The sequence below is a fragment of the Arvicanthis niloticus genome, chromosome 9, assembly GCF_011762505.2.
Source record: "Arvicanthis niloticus isolate mArvNil1 chromosome 9, mArvNil1.pat.X, whole genome shotgun sequence".
Lineage (NCBI taxonomy): Eukaryota > Metazoa > Chordata > Mammalia > Rodentia > Muridae > Arvicanthis > Arvicanthis niloticus.
Window position 1 is genome coordinate 18027563 of NC_047666.1, and position 27161 is coordinate 18054723.

Sequence of the window (27161 nt, forward strand, 5' to 3'; positions counted from 1 at the left end):
CATCTGTAATAGGATCCGATGCCTTCTTCTCATGTGTATGAAGACAGCGACAGTGTATTAATATACGTAAAATAAATCTTTAAAAAATCAAAGCAAAACAACAATAACAACAACAACAACAAAAAAACCAACTAAAAAAACCTCTTCATGTATCCTAGGTGCTCACACAACATACATGGGTAGAATATATGTCTTTTCTTTCTAGCAAGGGCATGGTAGTGGCTATTCCAGGTTTGTCCTGTAGCTGTGATAAAACACTTTGGCCAATAGCATCTTCTGAGAAGAATGGGGCCTACCTGGCTTATACTCCATGTCACACTCTATCATCAAGAGAAGTCAGTGGAGGAACTCAAGCTGAGAACATGGAGGTTCTCATGTTCTCAGCTTGAGTTCCTCCACTCAAGGTGCTGGTAGGCTAGCTAATTGGCTCACGGTTAGATGGCTTTCTTATACAGGCCAGGACCAGCTGCACAATAGATGGCAGATCCTGCAGGGTGTTAATTAGGATAGTCAACAGTCCTTCATAGACTTGCCCACAAAACAACCTGGTACAGACAATTACTCAGTTGTGATTGACTGTTTGCAAATGCTTCTAGGCTTTATCAGATTGACAGTTAAGGCTAACTGGAACAGTTACATACATAGTTTTAGATATTTGTCTCAAGGAACATGGTGAAAGAGTGATCAAAGATGATTCTTGATATCTTGGGCCTCTGTGCAATAGCATACACCAACACACACACACACACACACATGCACACATGCATGCACATGCATGCACACAGGATGCAAATACATGTGCATATGAACCAATTCACATATACACATTACATAACCACTGACCAAAACAAAACTGCAAAATCAAAAATAATGGAGTTTACAAAACCACCAAAGATCTCAGGAAAAAAAAAAAAAGGGCAGCCTTGAAATCACTTCCTGATCTGAATCCAAGACCAGAACAAATGTTTCCCATCCTCCTCATACCCCATTCCTTTCTATCTTAGCTGCATATAATCACTTTCAGTCAATTAGAAATACATACAGAAGCTGGGCAGTGGTGGTGCACGCCTTTAATCCCAGCACTTGGGAGGCAGAGGCAGGCGGATTTCTGAGTTCGAGGCCAGCCTGGTCTACAGAGTGAGTTCCAGGACAGCCAGGGCTACACAGAGAAACCCTGTCTCGAAAAAAAAAAAAAAATGAGAGAATTAAGTGACCATCACTTATTCTTCCAAATAGTAATTTTAAAAATTTAAGGAGGATAAGAACAGCATTCATCCTAAGAGAAATCATTTTTTTAAGGTCGTTTCTAATTTGCCTTCTATTACACTGATAAACACCATGACCAAAATCCGAGTCAGGATAAGTGTGCTCTTCTTATAGCTTACAGTCCACCATGAAGGAAAGTTGGAGCAGGTTCTCAAGGATGGAACCTGGATCCAGGAACTGAAGCAAAGGCCAGAGGAGGAGTGTTCCTAACAGGTTTATTCCTCATGGATTGCTCAGTCTTTTACATTATATAACTGAAGACCCCCCACTCATGGGAAGACCACCCCAATTTATTAGTATTCTATAGGGTACCTCGCAGACCTACCTACAGGCCCAACAGATACAAGAATTTTCTCAATTGAGATTCTCCATTCCCAAATGACCATGGCTTGAAAAATCGAAGCAGTAGAGTGAAAACATCTATGACATTTTTAACAGTGATAATTCCATAAAGCAGACAAAAACAACAATAGCCATATTATCAGCAGTTTCGGAATGCAAGCGAGTAAGGAAAAGCTGAATGTGACTGGAGTAAACAGAGAGAACACAAAAGAGCATGCCCAGGAGCTCAGGAACACAGGTAGAAAAGACAGTGCCTAGCGGCTGACTGCATGTGGATGCAGAATAGCATTTAGCAAAGGAAAAGAAGTGAAATTAACCATCCTTTAATAGCACCCTAACAAAGTGATCTGATAGAAGCCATGCTGAATTAAAGAAAAAGGTTTTTCATGATTAAAATTGTAACATGTTATGTTTAACTATATTAAATGTCTGAAGCGTATGTTAAATTATGCAGCCTGTCTTTCCTGAAAAATTTGCCTATGTGAAAGATAAAGCATTGGAAAGCATTTAAAAATGTACATGTCACCAGAATATACCTAAATTTTAATAGTTGGGAGAGTGTTATATATTTTCTATGCTTCAATAAGACAGCTAAAGAGATTTCTATCTCATCTCTTTATAAAACTCCCCCGGGGCATGAAAACAAGCTTGAGAAGTTTCAGTCAATAGTGTAAATTGGGAGTTCCTGTTAAATAAGCCATCGAAAAACTACACTTTAGGATGAAATTACCATCTCAGCCATTACCACAGGCACCACCGTGCATTTGAAATAATAGCTATACTTTGTAATAGCATCATAGTCAAGAATTTTTTTCTTTTTGTAACTAACTGGAACACCATAGGAGACCTTTGGAAACCAAACCACCTCATTCTCCACCCCTCCTTACTATTCATAGCTGAAGAAATAACATAACAACATTTTCAGTAGTTCTGGAACCCTAATGTACAAAATAGTTGGCTGAGAAAGCTGACGTATTCTTAAGCTTAGTACTTTTTAAAAATACACTTTTAGTAGATAATATCATCTGTAAAATCATTCCAAGGCGGTTGTTTCAGGAGGTCAACTTTGCATAGCTTGTGGACTTTCCTCAGTAGTGAAAGAGCCCAGGGGGAACACAACATGGACATGTCCCAATTTTCAGAGACAGACACTTTTTGTCAGCCAAATGCTCATTATTTCATTTACTAGAAACTTCTAAAGTTGTTCATTCATGCTATGCCAAGAGAAAGAGGTGAGGCTGGAGAGACGGCTCAGAGGTTAAAAGTCCTTGCTTCTCTGCTAAAGAATCTGGTGTCATTCTTAGGATTCACATCAAGCAGCTACAACTACCTGTAACTCCCCTGGGAAGAGGCAGTGAGAGGAGGCTGAAATTCTTCCAGCTTCTACTGGCCCACATAGGCAGATACACATACACATGCATAAAAAAATAATAAGATGATTTTTTTAAATAAAGAGAAGAAATTAGAAAGAATAGAATCTACGGTCTTGTAAGTTACAAGCATAGTGAAGCATATATATATGCTATGATTTACATGGTATAGAATGATACTAGACAAAGAAATCACAAGATAATAGGGGAGTATGGTAAAAGTTGTGTCCAAAAACCTGACTTGTGGGTTGGAGAGAAGGTTCAGCTGTTAAGAGCACTTGCTGCTCTTGTAGAAACTTAGATTTGATTTCCAGTGTCCTGATAGTGAGTTCTCAATCACCCTTACTCCAGTTCCAATGCATCTAATGCCCTCTTCAGGGCTCCACAGGTACCAAGCACATATCTGACACAAGTACGCACATGTGGACAGAATACTAAGCCATAAGATAAAAGTGAAAAAAATCCATTAAAAAAATTAAAAGCTGAAGACAGTGACATCTGACGGTGGTATTCCAAAAGGACACACAGGCAGCAGCCAGATCAGCAAGCAGGAAAGCATTCCCATGTACATGTGAACTGAGACATTCCTGAGTTCTACACTGAAAGTTCTTTTCATTGAGATTTGAAACTATTATAGAAAATAATATATATATATATATATATATATATATATATATATATAAAGACTGATTAGCTTAAGGAAAGAAATTAGAAAAGAATTTGAGCTTAATTTAAAATGATCACATTTTATTTTATTAATTTTTTCATATGCTCGACTTTCTGCAAGGTAGGCAAGTGCTTTAGCATTGAGTTATATTTCTAGCAAGAAAACTACCTTGGAAAGACAGTACTGATATCTCTCCTTTCCAGCACTGCTAAAAATAGTTATTTGAGCTACAAAATTAAACACATCTTGAATTTACAAATTAGCAATAAATCAACTGTCATTTACACTTAGCATAATAATGAAACCTTTTTTTGTAAGACTGGATATCTCAAATATGGCATAATTAAGCTGGACAGGGTTTTGTTGTTTGCTGAAAATTCAACTTTACTTAGCTATCCTTAACTTATATTTGGAGCTTTGGCAGCCATGACCAGGAGATAGAGAGAGTAGGATTTGTGTAGTTACTTACTCAAGCTGCTCAGAAGTGGAGAGAGAAGGGGGCATCTCTCAGTGGGCAAGACTTGTGATGCAAGCTTTTGGACCTGAGTTTGTGTCCACAGAACTCACATAAATGTCAGGTGTGTATGGCAGCTTGTTTATAATTCAAGCCTCTGGTGAAAGATATAGTTGATCTCCAGAGTGATCTGGGTAGAAACATTAACCACATCTGGCAGCCCTGGTTGAGTGAGAGAGGCTGCCTCATTAGTAAGTTGGATGAGTGAATGAAGATAACCTAACATCAGCCTCAGACCTCCACATGGATGTACACCCATGTGAATGCACACCAATATAATACACCCATGAAAACATGCATACCACATGTACACACATAAAATACAGGGGAAAGCAGGTAAAATAATTGTGTATAGAACTAGCATTTGAGTGCCAATTTAATAAAAGGAAAGTCCATAATACTTTAGTAAAAAAATTAAAATTTTTAGTAAAAAAGTAAAATTTACTTTTAATGAAGATCACTTTACATATCAACATTTAAAGCCTATAATACCTTTGAACAATTATTGTGAAGGAGGAAACTTCCTTCTAAGTTTTTAAAAATACATAGTTTATTTGTATGAGCGTTTTGCCTGTATGTATGGAGTTGCGCTGCAATGGAACCTGGTGCCTGGTCCATGGTGCCTGCAGAGATCAGAATACTGAATGAGATCTCTTGGGATTCAGATTAGGGATGGTTGTGAGGCATGGGTGGGTCCTGGGAGCTTAACATGGTCCTCTAAAAAGCAACAAGTGCTATCAGTGATTGAGCCACCTCTCCAGTCCCAGGACACTTCCTTTTAAATATAATAACAAGAAAACTTAACTTTGTAAAGAAAATATAGATTAAGTATAGGAATTCTGAAAAGATTCATTAACTTTTTTGTAAAGGCACATAAATATTGTGTGTATAAAAAACACACACACATATATATATATATATTACATATATACATAAAATGTATATATTATACATTTTATTATGTAGATAAAATCACTTCATTATTACTCAGCTTGGTTATTAGGTATTTAAGCATTGCAATATCTTCATTTAAAAGTTAGTGTTTTTAACCTTTAAAAATCACAGAACAAACAATTATTAAAACTATCAATGTATTCATGAAACATGTGCTTCAGTATGTAATTAGTTTGCACCACTTGCTAATTCTGGAAAATGAGGAAGACAGAGCAATATATCTTTAAAAATATAGTTTAAAAAAGAGTTTTATTTAATCCTTCAGTAAAGGTTCACCTACAATTCTCTATGTGGAATGGCAGTTGAGATGAATATGTGAATCAGTCTTATGCCATTCCCGTCCCCAAGGATCTATCCATCCAGTGTAGAAGCCACTCAGAGAGATTACATCCACTCAGTAAGACAGGCACAGATGGGGACAAATGCTTTGAAAAAACCACAATGATGAGACTGAAGGAACAAAAGAGGAAGAGGGAACACTAGTAGAGAGGAGTGGGAAACAGAACAGAAAAAGTTGGGAGAGAGAAACAGGAAGGAAAATGAGAGAGAAAATTCTCAGTCTCAGCGACATCAGGGAACATACAAAATTGCTGAAAAGTATGAGGATAATTCAAGTAAATGATAGTGCAGAGATTGAACACAGTCTACAGGGTCTGAGACGCTGACTGACAGATGACCTCTCCAGCTTGAGGTATGTCACTCAGTGATGAGTGCAGCTCTCAAATCAGGGTGTATTCAGTCAGGTTTCATTTTATTCTGAGATTAAAAACAAGCCCAATTTCTTAAACAGTGTAAGGAGATGACACAATCATTCCTTGTTTTCAGTGTTAAGTCTGCATCCCGTGCAAAGACAGGCCAGGGAAGAAAACCTGTGACTTCATGATTTAGATGGCAGTTCTGAACCTCACAAGAGAACACCTAGATGGTTAGTATTGATGAAAGACAGGATGGTTTCAAAAAGGGGGCCCAGAGCAGGGCTCCCCTCTGACAAGCTGCTTCTGATGGCCTGAAATAGAGGTCTGTTGTCAGCATACTTGTTATAATGAAAAACCACAGTGGTGAATAGACCTCACAGTAAAAAAGTGGAGAAAAAAGTGGAGGAAAAAGTGGAGAAAAAAGAAAAGGATTACCAGGATGAAGCCCCAGACACTGAGAATATAAAACTTGTAGACAGAGAATGAAAGAAGAATGAGATTTAGCCTCTGGTGTAGATCAGAAACCCATGAAGAGTCCCACCAGGAATGCCTAGTGGCTTGAAGGCCAAAATGGGCTTGCTACTTTCCCAGTGGACCTGAGTTGTGTTTCCAACACTCATATCAGAGAGCTCAAACCACCTGCAATGCCAGTTTCAGGAGATCTAGCATGCTCTTCTGGCTTCTGTTGGCAACTGTGTTCATAGGTGATACACAGACACCCATTCATACACACACCCATTCAATACATATCAGAAATGAATGAAAATAAATCTTTAAAAGAGAGAAGCTACCAAACTCACAAATCCATGTCACTGAATCAAGAGGTGTATTTTCAGAAATGTGTTAGATTTTTTTCAGTGATTTTACTGCCTGTCTGTCTTGAATTATGTGAAAGCAAAGTTTACGGCTTACACTTTCTTTCTTTCTCTTAGTTACTCTCTCTCTCTCTCTCTCTCTCTCTCTCTCTCTCTCTCTCTCTCTTTATTTATTATTTTTTAATTGCAACATCAGCATGGGAGACAGGTAGAAGAGGCTTGGCTGACACATCCTGCTCCTTCAGCTCAGACACCCGACAAGTTTTAATTAGTTTGCTAGTTCTGAGTGAATGCAACATTATTACTCTATTGGCATTCCTTTGCTCCAGTTGAGGGTTCTTTCTTGCTTTCTTTCTTTTTTTCTTCTTCTTCTTTTTTGCCTTTAGTTCAGGTAAAGTTTCCCTACCATCTGCATCAGAGTAATTCTGACTGCTGCCCTCCCATAATTTGTTCCTGGAAATCACTCAATTAGCTCACATAAAACTTCATTAATAGTCTTGTTTCAAACACATTCAAATCTTATTCTTCTTTGACAGGAATTTCATTTATAAAATTAATTTAAAATTTTATTTTTTCCCATTGAAAATATTCACGGAAGTACTCAGATTAAGAAAGAAATAAAAAGAACATGAGGGAAATCATTTTAACAGCTTGATTTTATTGTTAAACAGAATGAAAGAGCTTTTGAAAAAATAAGAGACAGTCAGACATACTGAATAAAAAGCATATTTTTCAATGTACGTGTTCTGTGTTCATTTGCACATTGAGAAATTTGTTTATAAAATGGATCAAGGTCAGCAAACTGTAGGCTTTACCAAAATCAAGAGACACAGACAAAAGAAGGTAGACCATCTTCCCAAGCAAGATGTCTACCAATGATTTACAGCCTCACTCTTGATGCTATCCCTTTATTGTGGGATATGTTTTCTCTTCTCTCCTCCTTTACCTTCCTCTCATCCCTGAAGTCCACCCCTCACCCTCTACCTTATTCCTTCTGGTCCATTCTGCATGTCAGTCTTCTCAGTTTAGCCCAACTTTAAGTTTCTTTAAAGGTCTTCTTTTAAAAACTTGCTTTACTCAACTACCAAATGAAATATCATATTTACCCTACTAAATCAAAAAATGAAATAAATAAAAATGCACAGAAGGTCCTAGGATGGCATGAGACCTGGGGAGAAACACAGGTGTCTTTTTCCCCTTTCAGAGCCTGTGGTTATCTGTGATTAACTGCACATTCAAGGAGGGGATTTTCATATAAGTTCGTAGCAGTAGGGACTTTAAAGCATGGAGTCTAATGAAAATGAATCAGCACATTTCATTCTGACCTTAAGTCAGTCCCTGTCAAAGAGCAGGGAAATGGCTCAGCTGGTAAAGTGCTTGTACAAGCATGATGAACTAAGTTAGATACAGTCAAGGATGTCTTCAGCTACACATATCTCCCTACCCAACACACACACACACACACACACACACACACACACAATCACATGACAGTGAGAGAGAGAGAGAGAGAGAGAGAGAGAGAGAGAGAGAGAGAGAGAGAGAGAGAGAAACAGAGAGAGAGAAACAGAGAGAGAGAAACAGAGAGAGAGAGAGAGATAGAAGGAGGGAGCGAGAAAAAGAATGAGAAAATGTTGAGGTGGGAGATCAGTACTGAATAAGCTTATCTTTAGGAAAACACAGGAAGAAATCCAAAATAACATTCAAAATTAAAATACAGGAATTACTCAGTGAAGTGGCATATTAATTAAGCATGTGCACATCACGTCGTTTGAGATCATTTATTTACTTTTTAATTACTTACATTTTAAAATAAAATATAATTGCATTTCCTTTCCCTCCTCCAGTCCCTAACAAGTTTCTTCCCCTTAAACCCCTTCCAGGAATCCACTCTCAAACTGACAGTGCCCTTTTCTTTGGTTATTATTGTCACATGAGTGAATACCTGTGAATGTATAAGTATGCACAAATAGGTAGAAAGAAGATAGATAAATAGATAGATAGCCAGCCAGAAAAATATAACTCCTTGAGTCCATTCGTGTATATGATTTCAGGTTGACTGCTTTGAATTTGATAAGCATTTACAAGGTCCATCCCCGGAAGAGGTTCATTTCTCTCTGTGTGTGTCTCTCTCTGTTCCTCTCTCTCGTTCTCTCTCTCTCTCTCTCTCTCTCTCTCTCTCTCTCTCTCTCTCTCTTCCTCTTTCTCTTTCAGCAGTAGTTCTTGGCTAATGGTAAGACTATTGCTTTTTGTTTTATTATGAGAAAATATAATAGCTATATTTATTCCAGACATCATTGCAAATAAATATTCTAAGAGAATTCAGTAGTTTCATCATTAAGAGAGTTGGTTCATAGTTTCAAACCATGATAATGGTTTACTGATTGAGTCTGGCTTTCCTAGGGAAGGAATGGGCAGATGGTGCCAGTTAACAGAGAGTAAATGTATGCCAAACACAGTAAAATTACACCACAGTGCTCTGGATATCTGTGATTGAAAGCAGCTGTCTCTAACAGTGGGGAGACAGATAACTCCAATTGTATTCCAGGGCAGTATGAGTATGTAAAACAAACAACTAAGCTAGTATTACACTAACATTTTCTAATGTACAATGATTCTTTGTCTCTGAAAATATCATCAATGTAATTAATGCTGATTTTTAGCTAGGTTGCATCTTGAATTTATTTTGAAAAAAGTGCTAGTAGACATATATATGCATTGTATTCTTTAATAGCTTAAGTATCACTTTGAAATCTCTCATGATGTGTGTGTGTGTGTGTGTGTGTGTGTGTGTGTGTGTGAAAAGGCTTTATGTATTAATCAAGTTTCAAAACATGGCCAGCACAGCTGGACATATAACCAAAAGAGCATCACTCCCATCTGGTGGCAGACATTAAGATATTGAACCTAATGCCCAAATAGAAATTAATCAGACTCTAGATTACATAGTCATCAAATAAATATGAATCTCATAAGTGGCCATCAATGACTGCTTCACAATCTTTCCTGCGACCTTAATTCAAAGAAGTATTTCAATAGAATCATCTGAGATATATGCCATTTACTGGTAAACCTAGCAACTTGAGAATTGTTGACATTAAGAGATGAGACTATTTGTAAGCCACTAGAAATATTAAGTATTCATTCAATTAAATGTTAGTATAAGTGATAAAGATAAGTCCCTGAATCATAGCCAGGGTAATTATATTTAAGTTATGCAATTAATTTATATTTATGCATACATATTTTAAAGAAGAAAAGTTTAAAAAATCTTTATGAAATTTTATATGATTCAGGCACAGGTACTCTTTAATTCAACTTATAAGCAGAAAACTAGAATTTAAGGACAAGAAAACACCACCCAAAAGTGCAAATAGAACCTAGTAATAAAATGGATAGAATGCTTGGAAACAGGTTGAGAACTTTATCAAAGAATAAATACTTCGACCAGACCCTCCCATCATATGGTTTTCTTGAATCCCTTATCGTTCCTATGTTTAGTTCTTTGACAGGAATGTATGCACTGCTGCTTTAACATTATAGTGTTTCCATAGAAACTACTCAAATATATTAATCTGGGAATCTCATAAATAAGTCATGAATGAGGACATTTATCAATACTGATATTCTTAAAATAAATAGAAAATGGTCCAGAGCAGGAAACAATGTGACCTCCTTTTATAATTTATTTATATTTTAGATTTCATATTACCATTGTTTTGGTCAATTTATACATAGAGTATTAAGTAGTGGAAATTGTTAAGAAGACATAACATGGTGTAGGGAAAAAGGGGGATGGAAGAGATGGCTTGGTTCTTAGATGGACTTACACGGTGCAAACAGTGTCTGTGTTCATGGAGACTCACCCAAAGCATCAGAAAGAGACTTGGTAGAAATATGATGATCAAAAGAGACATTAGCAGGGCCTTGGAATGAAATAAGTAAGGATCATGATGTTGGAAAGAAGAAAGGGAAACTTTGTTGGAGAGTAACAGAAACTTAGACAATTGATTCCTTCAACTTTGTGGAAACCAAAACAGTGATGAACAGAGATATTCAACTGAAGACATTTCTAAGCAAAGGCATGAAGGGATTGCTTCATTTCTCCAGGCTTATTACTTTTTAAATGCGAGAGAAAACAGGTAAACACAAGGAAGAATTATTACAGTTAAAATAGAAAGGAAACAGAAAATGATAATTCGAAAAGTTCTCAGCCTTTAAAGATTGCAAAAGAGGCTCAAATGAAAATAGTTGCTTTCAGGAAAACCTGCTGGGAGACGTTCAATCACAGTTTTTAATGTTTAAAACTGTAGTCACCTAAGAGGGAAGATCCCACAGCCAGAAGATACCCACCAAGGCCCCAGACCCTGCCTGGCAGCTAGATTCGGAAGCTGTTCTTTTCTGTGGTTTCAGCTCCATCTTTGTGATTCTAACTGATGCCCGACTACTCCATGTTCTTTTCCACATAGGCTATCTAAGACTAAATCACATGATGTGGAACTTCCCAATAGCCCTAGACAACTTACAAATGCAAGACAGATCCTTTGTTGAAGGATTTTCTTTAAGCTAATCTTCCAACCTTCCTTTTTTTTTTTTTTTTCTTTTTTTCTTTTTTTTTTTTTTATGTACCCTGGCTGACCTGGAACTCACTATGTACATCATCAGATCTGCCTCTGTCTTCTGAGTTTAAATATTACGGGTATAATCCACCATGATTAATTTCATTCTGAAGATTCCTTCCAGATTTTAAAGGTAAGCCTTCCTCTTTAATGTGCTGTTAAGTGGTTTTTAATGTATTATTGTTTCTTTCTAAAACTTTCTCAACTCAAGACTAAAAGCCAGTCTCAAACTAATAAACTTCAACTCAAGGCTCAGAGTTTCTCCTAATAAATTTTATTCCTGAAGGGTTATTATGTATCCATAATATTTACATAGTATTTGGAGTAAATATTATTTACTCCAAAACTGTAACACTCTCTTCATTCCTTATTTAACATGAGAGGCAACCTATAGTATAACCCAATGGCCTTTTGCCAGTACCTTATATGAATACACAGTTCAAAGTATCAAGTCAATAAAGGCTGTTGTGAACCTACACCTGTGACATGGGGTTTCCTTGAACATTGCATCAGAGGGAGTGTCTGGATGTGGGGATAATGAAAACAGACTTTCTGGAACAGATTATTCAACAGAATGAGTTATCACAGGTACACATGGGGAAATCATGACATTCTTGAAAAGGTTAAAAGCTTCTACTTAAAGGGCAGAAATCAAAGGGATGACTGCATCCCTCAAATTTGATCTGTAGAAACTCAGGCCACATATGTACGTGAGCATTTATGGCCAGTGCTCCAGAAAAAAAACACTATTATTCAACAGGAGATTCTCATGCCCCAGAGAGTTGTTCACAGATTTTGGAATACAGTGACACTTGCCCACTGGGAGCTATAATCTTGAGGCTGGCAAAGTTTATTTGTACTTCCTCATTTTGGGAGTTGGAATGTCTGTAACTGAGACTGCCTGCCTCTCTTACCAATTCATTTCAGAAGACCAAGCCTCAGCCTCTCACAGTTAAACAGGTGGAGAACTTTGATGACCTTATCCCTAAAAGACTCACATGAGTTTGGAGACTTTAAAGGCAATGGAATCGGTGAGACTTTCAAATGCAATTGAAGCTATAATGGTTGAGACGTTCAGTAACTTCAGGACTTAATGAAAATGTTTTTTAAATGGTGAGTACCCAGAAGCTACTGTCATGATGAATGATAACCCTCAGTCCCCTCAAAACATCTGCCTTTGATTCATGGAAACTATAAGTATGTTTGTTACATGGCAAAAGGCCTTTAAAGATGCAATTTGGTTAAGGATACAAAGATGTTGGTGATTTTCTAGTATATTCTAGCAAGCTCAATACAACAGAGTCCTAAGAGGATCAATATTAGCGAGGGTACATGAATATAGGAGAGACAAGGGAAAGAAATGTGCAGATTCTATAGTGCTGATATCAAATATACAAGAAGAGGCCACAGAAGTCAAGAGGATTCTAGGAGCTAAAAAAAGCAAGGACATGGTTTTCTGCTCAAGTATCCAATAAGAATGTAGTTTTGCCTGTGCCTTGACTTTAGAATTTTTGACCTCTAAAACCATCAAACAATAAATCTATGTTGCTTGAAGCCATTAACTTGATGGTAATTTGTTAAACCACACAGCACAAACCAATAAAAATAGCCTCAGGCTTCATGTGGCATAATGAATCTCTACAAATGCATCATAAAAGTTCACATTTTCATATTCCAGGAACTTAAGTGTTCAGATTGCAAAGGACATGATTCATGACACACTAAGCATTAATTCTCAACACTTAAAATCCTGATGACATTCTGTGCTCTTGACAGTAGCCTCCTGGAAATGTGTCAACACAAAAATTGAGCAACTGTCCAGTCTAACAAGACAGAGTTTTCCCTAATAAACTGAGAGAATAATGAAATAAATTTTCACTACTAGGGAACGGTCAACAGTTTTTCCTACCTAAGCATTTACATCTGAAAGTGTTTGAGAAATGATTCATTTAGACATTGAAGTCATTGTTGAATGTGAGAGTTCCTTTTATCAAGGGCCTCCTCTTTAAATATCTTACCAACATTTTAAAATATCATATGAGGCATTGAAAAAAAGCTTCTTTAATTCATGTAAGGAAATGAGATCGTCCTCAGTTGAAGAAATTATATACATGTACTTAATAGTCAGCAGGATAGCATGGCGGATCTTCTTTAAAAAACTTCAACAGTCTTGAGAGGATCATGGAACTCAACAATAATAAAAAAAAAAACAACAAACAAACAAAAACACATAGTACTTTACCTGTGTCACAAGTGGCTCCAACAGTCTTTCCACCGTGAGCGTCCGAATTTCCAGACTTTTGGGATCCCATTTTAAAATGATAGGTGAAGTTGCCGAAGTCATGCTCCCTGCAGGAACATATGGCATCCATTAGAAAGAACGTTCAAGGACACATGCCATGACTCTGAACTTCAAAAGGAGTTCCTCACGCCAACCTAGAAGACGTGTAAAGATTGCTGTAGGTCTAAGCCTAAAAAGTCAGAGATGGGAAAACCCCAGCCAGTACTGATGTGAAATTCTTAGATCTGAGATATTTTTGAAGGTCCCTTCTTATTCCAATATATATGAGGCATGTCACTACAGATAGGACCTGTAAGAATATAATGTTAGAACTCAAACCAGAATATGGCCCAGGCCGCAATACCTGCAGCAGACCTTCACTCACAGATACCAGTAGTTGGAGTAATCTAGACATGTCTGGGAGTCTCTAGCTAAAATGCTTCCATGTATTAATTTTTTCATCTGGTGTTCTAGCTTGCCTTCTATTGCCATGCTGCATGCAGTAACAAAAGAAAACTCAAGAAGGAAAGTGTTTATTTCATCTTACATATTATATAGCCCAGCATCAAGAGAAATCAAGGAAGAAACATAAGACATGACCTTGAAGAAAAAAAATCAGCTTACTGGCTTGCTTCTGCTTTATTCTTCACTAGGATTTTGACATAACCCAAGGTTACCTACCTGACAATGACAACATCTACAATGGCTAGACTTCCTCACATCTATAAAAATAACAAAAAAAAAATGCCCCAGAGAAATGACCAAGGGGTCTATCTGATAGGGACACATTTTCAATGAAGATTCCTACTTCCTTGGGTGTCAAGGTGACTAAGATTAACTACTTCACCTGGGGAAGTAAGATGACATCAAAGGAAATGTTAATAGTCAAACATCCTATTTCTTACTCATTCCCTGCTTGCTATTTGAGAATCAGAGAGCCTGGCTTCAGTCTTCTTCTGATGAAAACCCCTCCATCCTTAGGGAGCTATAAGAAAAGGCCCATGCTTCTGTCTAATGGGTTATGACTTCCTTCTTTATAGTGCCTACCATTCTGCCTATCTCTGGTGCTGGGACCTCAAACCTCTTCAGAGGCCCTTTCATGTTATTTCTATGTCTGTCTGTCCATGGCATGAATAACTCTTCTAATAAATTCCTTACCCCCAACAATGTGTCTCAGGGTCTCTCTCAAACCCACAGACAAAATTTTTCAGGATCCTGATACTACAGAAACATTTCATTTATTCAGTGATTAGCATGTACTCATCTGCCCTCTGTAGTCAAAGGCTTGTATATTGACCTCATGTGGCTTATGCTTTGAAACTGCAGATAGTTAAACCAGAGAACAATGATGTCTTGGCATAACAAAGAGTCTCAGGAATACAAATAGAACTGGGAGAATTGAGAAAGTAACATTATAGCCAGTGGAAAGACATACAAAAAAATCTGTGAATCAAAGTATATTCCTTAGGATCATCAGATGCATAACCCCATGGCATTATAACACCACTTGGTTGTTTTCTTGTTAGCTTAGGCCTTAGAGTATCATACACCTTAGGGCAATAGTTTTCATCACTTAAATTGGAAGAGTATCTTGTAAATGTGGTACTTATGGCTAAACATTACCAGCTCTCTCAAGACTCAAGTTACTCGGCAATGTTACATACTCACCCCACAGCATGAGTATCTATGAAGTCTATTTGTCTCACCTAAGAACAACTAATACAGAGTCTCAAATAGGTCAAAGCAAATTATGACTCTGCCCTCAAAAAATAGATTATTACATTCCATCTGGGGTTTGTTACTCATCAAGAAATGGCTGAATACATTCTGACATTTAAACTCCAGGCAGGCGACCTTCGATGGTAGAAACGGAATATGAATTATTTGCCTTAACACTATCATAAATCAAAATGTTCATGGCTGCTCTCTTCTTTGGAATCAATGTCACCATCAAATTCCATCCTTATAAATCAACACACATGATTATTCCTACTTAAATTAACAATGCAAAGAAGGTCTACCAGAATACCCACCATGACAAAATAGTTCTTCACCAGTCCTCCTTCCTTAGAGCTAGCTAATCATTCAGCAAAAAAAGACTCAACTAATTTGCTCAAGAAAATAAGAAAAGGCAAAAACACAGCATGCTGGTATTTTATCTCTCTCCAAATGCCATGTTCTAAATAAACTAGGCACAGTGATCCAAGCACACAGATTTAGAATCGGGTTCCTTTACAACAACAATAGTTGGCACCCGCACGCTACTGGTGCTCAGAAACCTACAGACACTTTGAAATTTTCTCATTCACACTAGCAACTGCTCCAGGCAGTGCTGACAGGCAGGGAATTCTGCAGCTGGGCATGGGACTTCTCCTGCTATCGAGGGGGTAAGGATGCCAGAAGCTTCCTGCATATGTTGTGATAGCATTTTCTTACACTGATATTGTTACCAAACTTGGTGTCATAGCCTGTGACACAAGAAGCCAAGTTCAGCCATCTGTCCTCAAGAAGCCAAACATCCAAGTTAATAGTAAAAAATGGAAATAAAAAGGGTAACTTGATCGATCACCTTGACCGTGTTATAAAGGGGGACAAAGAGAAGCTAAAGTGTAGAGGGTCAGGAATATCTGCATCTAAGAAGCCCAGGTTAAGATGTGCTACCATAGACCTTTGTCCATCAATGTCTGGACCACCTTATAGACTGAGGCAGAAGTCCAGACAATGATGAACAAAGATACATGAGAGACCTTGACTCAAAATATAAACAAGGAATATAATGAGGTGGAGAGATGGCTCAGAGATTGACTGTTTACTGCTCTTGCAGAGAAACAAGATTCAGTTCCCAGTACCTACATCAGGCATCTTACACCAAGCTAACACTCCAGTTCCAGGGATTCTGCCGCCCATTAACCTCCATGGGATCCTGCACATGTGCAGTACATATGAACAAATGCATCTGCACAAACATTTGCATAGGAATGTCACACAAACTACACACACACACACACACACACACACACACACACAGGATGGACCTCATCTGAGATAAATGACAGGCCTCCGCATGCATGTGCACACACATATGAATATGTCCATACACCCTCACATACACACCCTCTGATCCACACAAACTAGAGAATTTCATTTAAAAATGAAATTGAAATGAGATGGACAGGATAGTTATATAAGTGAGCAGATCAAGGGAGGCACAGAGTCCTTTCAGACTGTTCCAATATATAACTTCATAAAGTAACACACACACAAAAAAACACTGGGGTAAGAACCAAAAATGCTGGCACAGTCACCTCAGATTCACTGATCTGGCTTCAAATAGAAAAGAGAAAAGCTTCTTAGCAGAACGCCAAGCTTTCTGTGAGCCAAGAAGCTGAGTTAGTCACAGCCCAGTCCTGAAGGTCACAGGAATATTCTTTTTCTAAACATAAAAGAAGTTCTTGTCAAATCACTCAATGTATCCCCTTAGGAATAAACCTCAATCATTTCTTTGCTACACAGGCCATATTCAGTTACAGAAAAGAGAAGTTTACATGTGATGGGTTTGTTAAAAGGAAAACTCGAATGCTGATTTTCTCAAGTTTGCTGTCATTGCAGGAGTGGTTAGAGTCAAGACCTACTCCTTGCTGTCCTAACAAGCTGAAAGCAACCACCTGTCCTCAAAATGCCAATTAAATCACAGGTAATAGAGAAAGTGTAAAAAGGAGATGTTCTCAATATGCCAAAGTGAGTATGATGACAAAGAACAAGTGATCTCTACCTTGGGTCCATCTGTTACCATGAGAGTTAGGTTTTAGAATGAGGGCAAGAAGAATGCATGGCTAAATACTTCTATTCAAAATATGGGTGCCTATCAACAATGTCTAGACTCCAGTCTCGCCTACAAGCTCTTTTGACAAGTGTCAACACTGTGAAATCTCTTTCAGGAGGCAAGCTCCAACTTTGACTGGCACTGGGTTTCAGCTTATTGCTTCTCCCAGCAGGACAGTCATGGAGAATTCCAGTTCCATGGGGTCCACTGTTTCTTAGTCTGGTTGCTGAATGAAGGGGCATGTTTCTCTGCAGAATTTCTTAAGCACTGCCAAGGTGATTATACTGTTCACTATAAAGTTAAAACAAAAGAGAAGAAACCCACCTACACCCCACAATCTTCCCACCACTTGTCATTGGTCCACATTTGCAAGTAGAGGCAGAGCTGGACTCATAGTGTTACAGTTTAAGATTTCAGCAGTCTACCTCTGAAAACAGCCTAGAAGAGCTGGCTACTGAACCTCAGGCAAAGGTAAGAATTTTCTTCATCTTCAATTCAGGGGTTGATGTAACCCTGGTAATCTGCTATTTTCTACAATAAATGTGTCTGCCTTACTATTTAGAGTATCATTGCTTTATACAACATCTACTCTTCTTAAACTGAAGCACCTAAAGAGAAAGCCTGTGATCAGTGTTGGGAACCGACTTTAAGCAGAAAATGGCTAGAAAGCAGCTATCAACTTTGCAGCCATCTTGAACCATATACCCTGATAGAGACTTGTTTTTCAACAGCCTACAACAGCTGAAGCACACTCTGATAAATATCTTGTTTATCCCACATAGCTTGTTTTGCTGTTTAGTGACCCCAACTACATGGTGCACGTGGTAAAATGTCTTCACCTATGTTCTCCTGCGTGTGCTTATAAATACCCAGGATTTCCTTGTAATAGACTCAATAGGAGGTGTAAATATAGTCTATAGGGAGACAGAAAACAAGACTTGACTACAGACCCTCTGGCTTGTCTTTATTCTTTGTGTCTCTTCCCCTTCTTCCTCCCACTCTCTCTCTCTCTCTTGCTAAACCCTGACCCGAGGACCGGAGCAGCAGAGCAGGCTGGGACATTCTGACTCCCAGCATGGGGCGGCAGAGTGGCCCTCAACATTTTGGCCACCCAAAGTGGGACAGCTCGGGCCTCAACAGATCAGTTGAAATTTTGAAATTTCTTGAAACTGTTAAAAAAAAAAAAAGTCTTATATTTTGGTCATCATGGCCACAGTCTTCTAAATTCACCAACTAACCTCAGCTTTTAGAATTCTTATGAACACAAAGAAAGACATTGAAGAAAAGAATTACCCAGACACACCCATCCTTTTGATATTGCTGTCACCTACAAAGTACTCTTTGGAGAAAAGCATAATTAAGTAATCAAAGTGCACGTAAAAATTCATGCTTCCATAAGTTAATATGATTTAGTGTCTCCACAATTTTATCTGAGGCAAATGGAACCTGGATGTCATGGGTTTCACATGCCTGCAAGAATTTAGTACAGGAATTGACAACTGGGCATCTGGTTCATGACACAGTCAATATGGCTGAATCCTGCTAAGGACACTGTCCTACTTCGACATTTAGTTTTTATAAAGTAGCTGTACTGGTTTTGTATTTCTGTTGCTGTGAAAAATATCATTTTTTGAAGGAGATGTTTTATGAAGGATTACAAGTTATAGTCCATCATCAAAGGCAGCCAAATCAGAAACCCAAGCCAAGAAGAGCCTGAAGGAGAAACCATAGAGGAATGCTGAATATTGGCTGGCTTCCAGGCTCAAAGTCAGCTACCCTCATATAATCCAGGTCCACTCCATTATGAATAGCAATGCCTTTAATGGGCTGAGTCCTCATACATCAAATAGCAATCAAGAAAATGTCCCATAGATAGACCCACAGCCCAATCTGATGGACACAATTCTTCAAGTGATGTTCCCTCTTCCCATGTTAACAACCATGATTGGTCATCCCAATTAGTAAGCACAAAAGTCAGTGGCTTTTAATGAGGATGTTGGTGATTATTATTTTTATAATTATAATAATTATGATGATGATATTTGGTTGCAGGTACATAGTGCATGTAAGGAAGTCAAAAACCTAATTCTTTTCTCCCACTATAAGTTCCTAGTGTGGAACTCATATTGTCAGCACTTCAAGGCCATGTGTCTACAGTATATTTCTCTAGATGGAAATCCCAACTTGTGTCATTCTACTATGGAAGTCAAGGAAGAGGATCAGGGAAGTCACACCTAGAGCCAGGCTGCCATGATCAGCTATAGCAAGCCTATAGTCAGGCAATCCTCAGAAAACCCAGTGTGGTGACATGGAACACACACTTATTTTTACACATCAAAAATCAGCAAGATTGTGTCATAGATGATTATCAAGCAGCTTGCTAGTACCATGATGTCACAAAGATGTTTTTGATTTAAAGTCCTGTAGTTATTCAGCTTTGGAATAATTTCTGATCATTTGTCTTTCATTAGCCTCAGATTCCTCAGGGGGGAAAAAATCACAATCATATATATATTTCACAAGGTCACTATTAAACACTTCAAGGAATAGGATGTATACCACTATTTCTGAAGGATTATTTACTTTTGTTAACAGCAATCATTTTCCCAAAATAGAATATGTATTTTCATTACCAAAAGGTACAGGAAAATATATATTTGAAATAGCCTCATCTAGCAAGACCAGGTTCAAAAAGCTGGAGACTAGAACCCCAGCATCATAGGTTTGTGTTTGAGACAATGATCTTTACTCAAATACACACACACACACACACACACACACACACACACACACACCAAGTCTTTAGTTACAGTCACTTACATTTTTCCAGTCTGAATCCTACAATTAACATGATTTCCTATGCCCACAAAAAGAGTGTCTCAGAAGTAATTTTGTTTCCTATTGATTCAAATGGAAAGGAATCTTATTTTACTTCCCAGAGAGACTCCAAATACAGAGTGGTAACCGTAACAATTATCGCATATATCCTTTCAAGTGTGGCTGCTATGTTTGACATAGATACTTCAGATTCTGTATGAGTGTAGCACATGAATCTGTCTTGGGGGAAAAGAGGATGAATGAGTCTGGGAGTGCTTATGAGGAAGGAATGAAAGCAGGTCAACTTGGAAACAATATGTTCAATGTATACGTTTGCTTAAGATTTGCCCTTATGAAAAACAGTACTAAAAGCACTGCAGTGTTTGTAAAAGGATGTAACAAGGTGACAGGGTGTATTCCATTCTACATTACAGTTTTACAAGCACAAGAGAAAGCTCCAAGCAACCCATTTAATATCTGAGATGACTTACTTCTTGAAAGATATTGAATTGTACATATTTAAATGGTGATTGCACAGCCCATCTGGTGATCTTTTTGATAAATTTGGAGTATCTACAGTGGTAAAGAAGAGGTTTTGGTCAGCAGTCATTTGTCAATCACGATTGACTTGAACAACCTAGATTAAAAACAGGTTGGGACAACCACTTAAATTATGGTAAATGAGGAGGAGGAGGAGAAAAAGAAGGAAGAGATGCATAAATAAAATAATAAGGAATAGAAATATAAATCTAAAGTAAAAGCAAAGTCAGAAGAAAACTAAATCCCTGTTGGCAGAGAGGGTCAAGTACCTTGGCTTCATGCTTGACAAGCAATATCTATCTAGACTACAACTGCTCCAGTGTCTGCTTTCAAGTGTCCAAAGTCAATGCTATGCATCACTGCTTGTAGGTATTCCCTTTACAAATCTTCCTGGAAATTGTCTTTGGCCCCCTGCATCACTTCATTTCTTTATTCTACTGTTCTTTTAATCATCATGCTTCATTCTAATTATCTAAGTGTTTGTCCCAACCTGTCTTCAGTCTATGTAATCACAACTTCAGACTCCGATCAAGAAGTCTAGCCTATCTCCAAGGCTACCAATAAATACCACAAGAATATCTATAAGACAGGCTAATACCTGCTAATGTGTAAATTCAAATGAAAATAAGGATTAATAATACCTAATCTTATTAGATAGATAACTACCTTCAAATATATTTGACAAAGTCAGTTTATTGATTTAAGCTTCTGTCTGTCACCTGGTAAATGAGGATTGTAACATTTTGTTAGGAACGTATTTGTTCTGAAAATAAATTAAATAATTGTAGATAAAAATGTTATGTATTTTCTCCTTTGTAATATATATAATGGAATCTCAGCCTACTCATTAAGATGTGTCATGGGATATAAGTGAAACTGGAAATTTTGTAAAACAGGGGCCTCAAAACTCAGACTTCACTGCAACGTAGAAAAGGATGTAAGAAAGTCTCTCAAAGTTTCCAGCATTCCCAAGAAGCAGTACTGGAAAGTGTATAACATAGGTTAATGTAGAGAATGTATCATACAAGGCAATGGAATGTAACATATAGGTTAATGTACAGATAGCATTATATACATTAACGGGATGTAGGTGTGGGTAAAACTCATTTTAAAAAGCAACTCATGGCCATAGTATTTTAACTCTGGGTATCTTGAATTTTTAGAGTTTATGGCCTTGAACCTGATATGTGGCCCTAGATAAGAATTCAGATCTGATGAGTTCCACTGAACCAGGTGTTACTGGAAAGAATTAGGTGTCCTTCATAGTTGCCAGGTAACACTAGAGATATGGGGATTACTTCTCAGGAAAAGAACTTAAGAGTGAACCCAAGAGAAGCTTGAGAATACATTTATTAGAGTTAAAAACAAATTCTAAAACAGTAACAGAGAAGCTGTAAATCTTGGTAGTAGCCTGGAGCATAAAAATGGAGAAGAGATGGCAAAAAAGTAATACAAAACAAAAAAACCTGACAGCTATTGAGGTAAGTCAGTTGAAGGTCAGAAACATGACGGACAAAAAGCCACACTAGGGTAGGATAGCTCGAGAGAAGTACTGAGAAATCCAATCTACTAGAAACAAGAAATGCTTAGGCCCTAACAGGTATCTGAAAGACAAAGAGGAAGAAGAAAAGAAGAAAGAGAAGAAGAAGAAGAAGAAGAAGAAGAAGAAGAAGAAGAAGAAGAAGAAGAAGAAGAAGAAGAGAGGAAGAAGAGGAAAAGGAGGAGGAGGAAGAGGAGAGGAAGAAGAGGAAGAGGAAGAGGAGGAGGAAGAGGGGAGGAGGAAGAGGAGAAGAGGAAGAGGAAGAGGAAGAGGAGGAGGAAGAGGGGAGGAGGAAGAGGAGAAGAGGAAGAGGAAGAGGAAGAGGAGGAGGAAGAGGGGAGGAGGAAGAGGAGAAGAGGAAGAGGAGGAGGAAGAGGGGAGGAGAAAGAGGAGGAGGAGGAAGAGGAGAGGAGGAAGAGGAGGAGGAAGAGGGGAGGAGAAAGAGAAGGAGGAAGAGGAAGAGGAGAGGAGGAAGAGGAGGAGGAGGAGGAGGAGGAACAATAGGAGGAGAAGGAGAAGGAGGAGAAAGAGATGCATAAGGACAAACTACCCCTTCCAGAGTCAGGACTCACAGACAAGGAGCTGCAGGTGAGTTTAATGGTAGGGATAGGAAGTATTCTAGAAAGGAATATTATATTATTTCATTAAAAATCTAATTTTTCTTTCCATATTTTTTAAGTTTAATTATTTTTACATGTATAGGTGCTTTGCCTGAAGGTTTGTCAGTGTACACCTTTCCAGCTTTCCCTCATTATGTCTAGGTTAAGGTGAACCTGCCTTCCTTAGACAGACATGCTCAACTGAATTAACTCTTAAGGAAGTATACATTGGCTTATCTCCACATATTAGTAGATTTCTTTCTTTACTGTAACAACCTCCACTCTGAAGAAATAACCCTCATATAGTTTAGGAGATGGGCTAAAGTTGGACATACAAATTACCCTTTAAAATGAAAATCTAATAGATCCAATTACAAAACTCTTCAAGGAAAGAGGTAAGATCTGGACTGGAATTTTACTTCCCAGCATTATTTATAGCCTCCAGGCAGGGTGCTCACTTGGGAAGTAAGAGCTCACTTCAGGCATTTCTGTTTTTTTTTTTAATTAGATATTTTATTTATTTACAATACAGATGTCATCCCTTTTCCCCATTTCTCCTTCCTAGAACCCCCTATCCTATGCCCCCTTTTCCTTTATGCTTTTATACCATTTTGATTGCATGCATGTATTAAGGTCAGTTCTAGGTTGAGGGTCTAGCAATACAATAGATGCAAATAGTAGAGGAACAAGCAATACAATAAACAAAAATAGTCAAAGAAAAAGCAAGTCATCAAACCTAGTTACATGAACACTCCTGTGGTGATCACTGCTTCTAAAGGCTTACCAGGATGACCAAAGTATCTGAGCCTACTTCCCTATCCTAGCCCAAGGTCATTTTCATGTCTGAAGCCTACTTCCTTGTTCTAGCCTAAAATTTAGATTCCTGCCTGAGATTACTTCTTTGTTGTAGCCTATGATTTAGATTCCTACCTGAAATTACTTCTTTGTTCTAGTCTAAAGTAAGATTCCTGCTTGAAGTCTACTTCCTTGTCCTTGGCCAATGTCATATTCCTGCCAAGCTGTCCATTTCCTTGTCCTTGGCCCCTGTTAGCTTCTCGCCAAGCAGCCCCAAAGGATCTCCACCTCTCCCACTTTTTTATTTCATTAACAAGACTGAATCTGCTATAGTGAGATTATGAATTTAAAGAACGCTGCTATGTTGACCTTTGATAGTGCAGATAATGCCAATAAAATTATTCATGACCTGAGCTCAGTATTTCCATTTTGGTCAAACCTCAGGAATGGCATCTATAGCTAGATCAGGCTAGCCGTTTTTGTTCTGGGAATATTTTTATTCCTGACCATCATGTTAAAGCTTATCTTTAACAACATCAGCATGTTGGTAGCCAAAGTACATGGCTTAAGCCTAAAAATGGACCCCCAGACAGAGTTATTAACAAGCTGGCAAGCCAAGGACGGGTAAGATTCTGCACAGAGCCTTACCAACCTAAGACAGAAGTGTGTTGCCTTTGATAATGCATATTCCATGATGGATAAGGAAGGCATTCTTGTCAGCACTTCAGGCATTTCTGTGGAGAGAAACCAGGGCATTTGAAACTGCCTTGAACTCCCCATTCATTGTCTTCTGTTTGGAACAGCACCTTGATATGTAAGGTTCTAAGACTGTGAAATTCCTGATAAGATATTCCAGAGAAATTCAACTGAGCCTCTGATTCCAGACAACAGGTTATATCAAATGTAGGTCTGAGTAAAGGACTGAGTTTGTGGCATAGTTTCACTGCTGTGATAGTAAATGGACACAAATGACTTTCCAACTTGCTTTTTCCTTGAAAACTCATCAGAGGGAACATTCGTGCATAGACTGTTATGACATGCAGAGAATTCTTCTGACTCACCACAATTAGCTGGGTCTAAGAATGTGCACTTGAGTTAAGCTTCCAGACCCGGGTTCCACACTTGGGGCTAGAATTCATTCTTTAAGAACCACTGTGATGATATCATATCATCACCAGAAACCTTTGATATAACACCTTCCCTTATTCAGGGACTGTAAAGAGGGTTTTCTAATTATATTACCTAGAATATCACAATAGATCTAACTTGTTAATAAAGGGGAAACTGTTCATACTCAAGGAATTTGCAAAATGTTTTTTTTTATTATAGTTGAGGCTAAATTATAAAATGTATGCTGATCCCCAGCAGGCATATGTGTTATAATGATAGTGCATCTGAATGGAAGCAAGGGAGGGAGGAAGCTTGTCATTTTCCTGATCGTACTCTGATCAGAAGATGCTCAGACCTAATATATTGAAGTCTTGCTTGATTTCCCCCATAACCCTTACTCATTTTAAACACACCCCTTTCTCCCCACTTACTTTAACAATAAACTGCCCTTTGCATAATAGCCACCGAGGTCCCTTACATAATAACCATTCAGATCTCTGGATCAGCGAACTGAAAGGTAACCTGAGATGCACGTGGCTGCTGCAATTATAGGATCTGTCACTATGTCTATTCAAAATTGAAATAATATGCAATCTCCAAGTATTCTTGCTTTGTTGTGGGAAAAGGAGTCAGGCAGTCTGTTACTGTTAAAAATGCAGGGCAACACCCATATAGCTAAGTGTATCCAGGTCCTCTGTTGATGGCAATGTCATACCTGTATTAAGAAAATCTGAAAAGAGTGCTGCAGAGCAAAAATAACATTCTAGTAATTTGAAAAATCTATATAATAACACTCCATGAAAAGCTTACATGCATGGTAAGCAATGCCTTGATGACTTATGAAAAAATACAGAGCAAAAAATTTGAATTACCATATCTCCCTCAGTGCCTCCTTTTTCTTCTGTTAAAGTGAAATTTCCCCGTGTGGAAATGTGAGATGGAAGCTACACACCCTCATGCCTTTAGTTGACAAGGTGAGACTAATAATTTATAATCCAGAGTTTGATTATTAAAAAGAAGTATCTGTGTCCTTACCTTGTTTAAGTGGCTTTTTAATGGATTTTTGGACTTAGAATAGTGTACATACAAAATATGAAATGATGTAACATCCTAATAGAACATTCCTTCTCCTGGGCATCCTGATAGAAAGTCAGTAATTTGAAATTGAAAATAGGTTCTACTATCTGGCTAGTTCATTTCCTGGCTTCCCTCTGCACCTAGAATCTTATCATTTGTATTAATACTGGAAGCAGAACCAAAATCTCTTCCTATGTTATAGCTTTCTTCTCTTTTGTCTAGAAATGCATATAAACCACAGATCATAGCATCTACTTCCATAGGATGGGATAAACTTCCAACATACCACATGACATAGAGATTTCTAAATTGAGCTGATTGACTAAAGGTTAATGTGATCTGTCAGAAGTCATCTAGAAGAGGTTAAACACTTAGCGGATGACTTTGATGAAAGGTGGCCCACTGTTTATGTCTGTGATGGTTGTGCTCAACGGCAAGGCCCAGAAAGGCTTCATCTCAGGATTGATTCTCATAGCTGATATGCTTTCCCTGATGTTATTAAATTAATATACTAATCCCTGAGCGTTAGCCTACCCTAGTGATCATATTTCCTGTAGATCAGCATAAAGTTGAACATTCATGAACTTTAGATGAACTAAAGATTCTATAGAATTCCTGATTTAATTTAAAAAATGTTAGGAAGAAAGTTTTAAGTGATGGTCTTAGGTGTTTTGCTGAAAAGATGGAATAAAGTTAGAAGCAAGAATAAAATGTGCCCATTCCTCATAATAGTATGTAAAGGCTGCATAATAAAAAAATATAATGAGCTTCCATAATCACCATAAAAAGAGAAATAGGTTTAGGACAAATTTGTGTTCAAGGAAAAGCAGTTAGGTCCAAGGATGAAGCCACAGGTGTACACTATGATAAGGCAAGGTCATGTAAAAGTTGTTGATTTGAACTTAAAATGAGTTTGCAGTATAAACATTGCTCTGAACTTGTTATTGATGTCATTTTGTTACTCCTATAACATTATATCTGTGAGGTAATTTTCTAAAAATCTTTTTGACTTAGAAAGTATAAAAATGCCAGAGGGAAAACAATAAAGTTGTTGGATGGGTTGGGTTAGGGAGCTCAGCCCCTTCTATCCATCCATCCATCCATTCATCCACCCATCCAATCTACCCGTATTTATGTGTCTGTTTGTCTATATCTATGTGTGTGTGTGTGTTTACATAAGCATGCATGAATACTTATGGAGTGTATGAGACAGGTGGTTGGGCCCAACAAAATTGTGAATGTCTTAATGTGTGAATAAAAATGTAAATATGATATGAATGTGTATGTTTCTGTGTGGATTTGCCAGTGTAAAAAAATTAATTCTTTTCCTTTCCTTC

The 27161-nt window shown here is 37.8% G+C and overlaps 1 protein-coding gene across 4 annotated transcripts in view; it reads right to left on the reverse strand.

The window, feature by feature from the left end:
• The window catches only part of Ctnna2 (catenin alpha 2), a 1050408-nt gene that overhangs the window by 902448 nt on the left and 120799 nt on the right, over nucleotides 1-27161 (reverse strand). For all 4 annotated transcript variants that reach the window (XM_034511450.2, XM_034511449.2, XM_034511447.2 and 1 more), the window contains one exon: nucleotides 13485-13591. In XM_034511450.2, the coding sequence (XP_034367341.1) occupies nucleotides 13485-13586 (102 nt within the window). In that variant the 5' untranslated portion in view covers nucleotides 13587-13591. The remainder of the gene's footprint in view (nucleotides 1-13484; nucleotides 13592-27161) is intronic.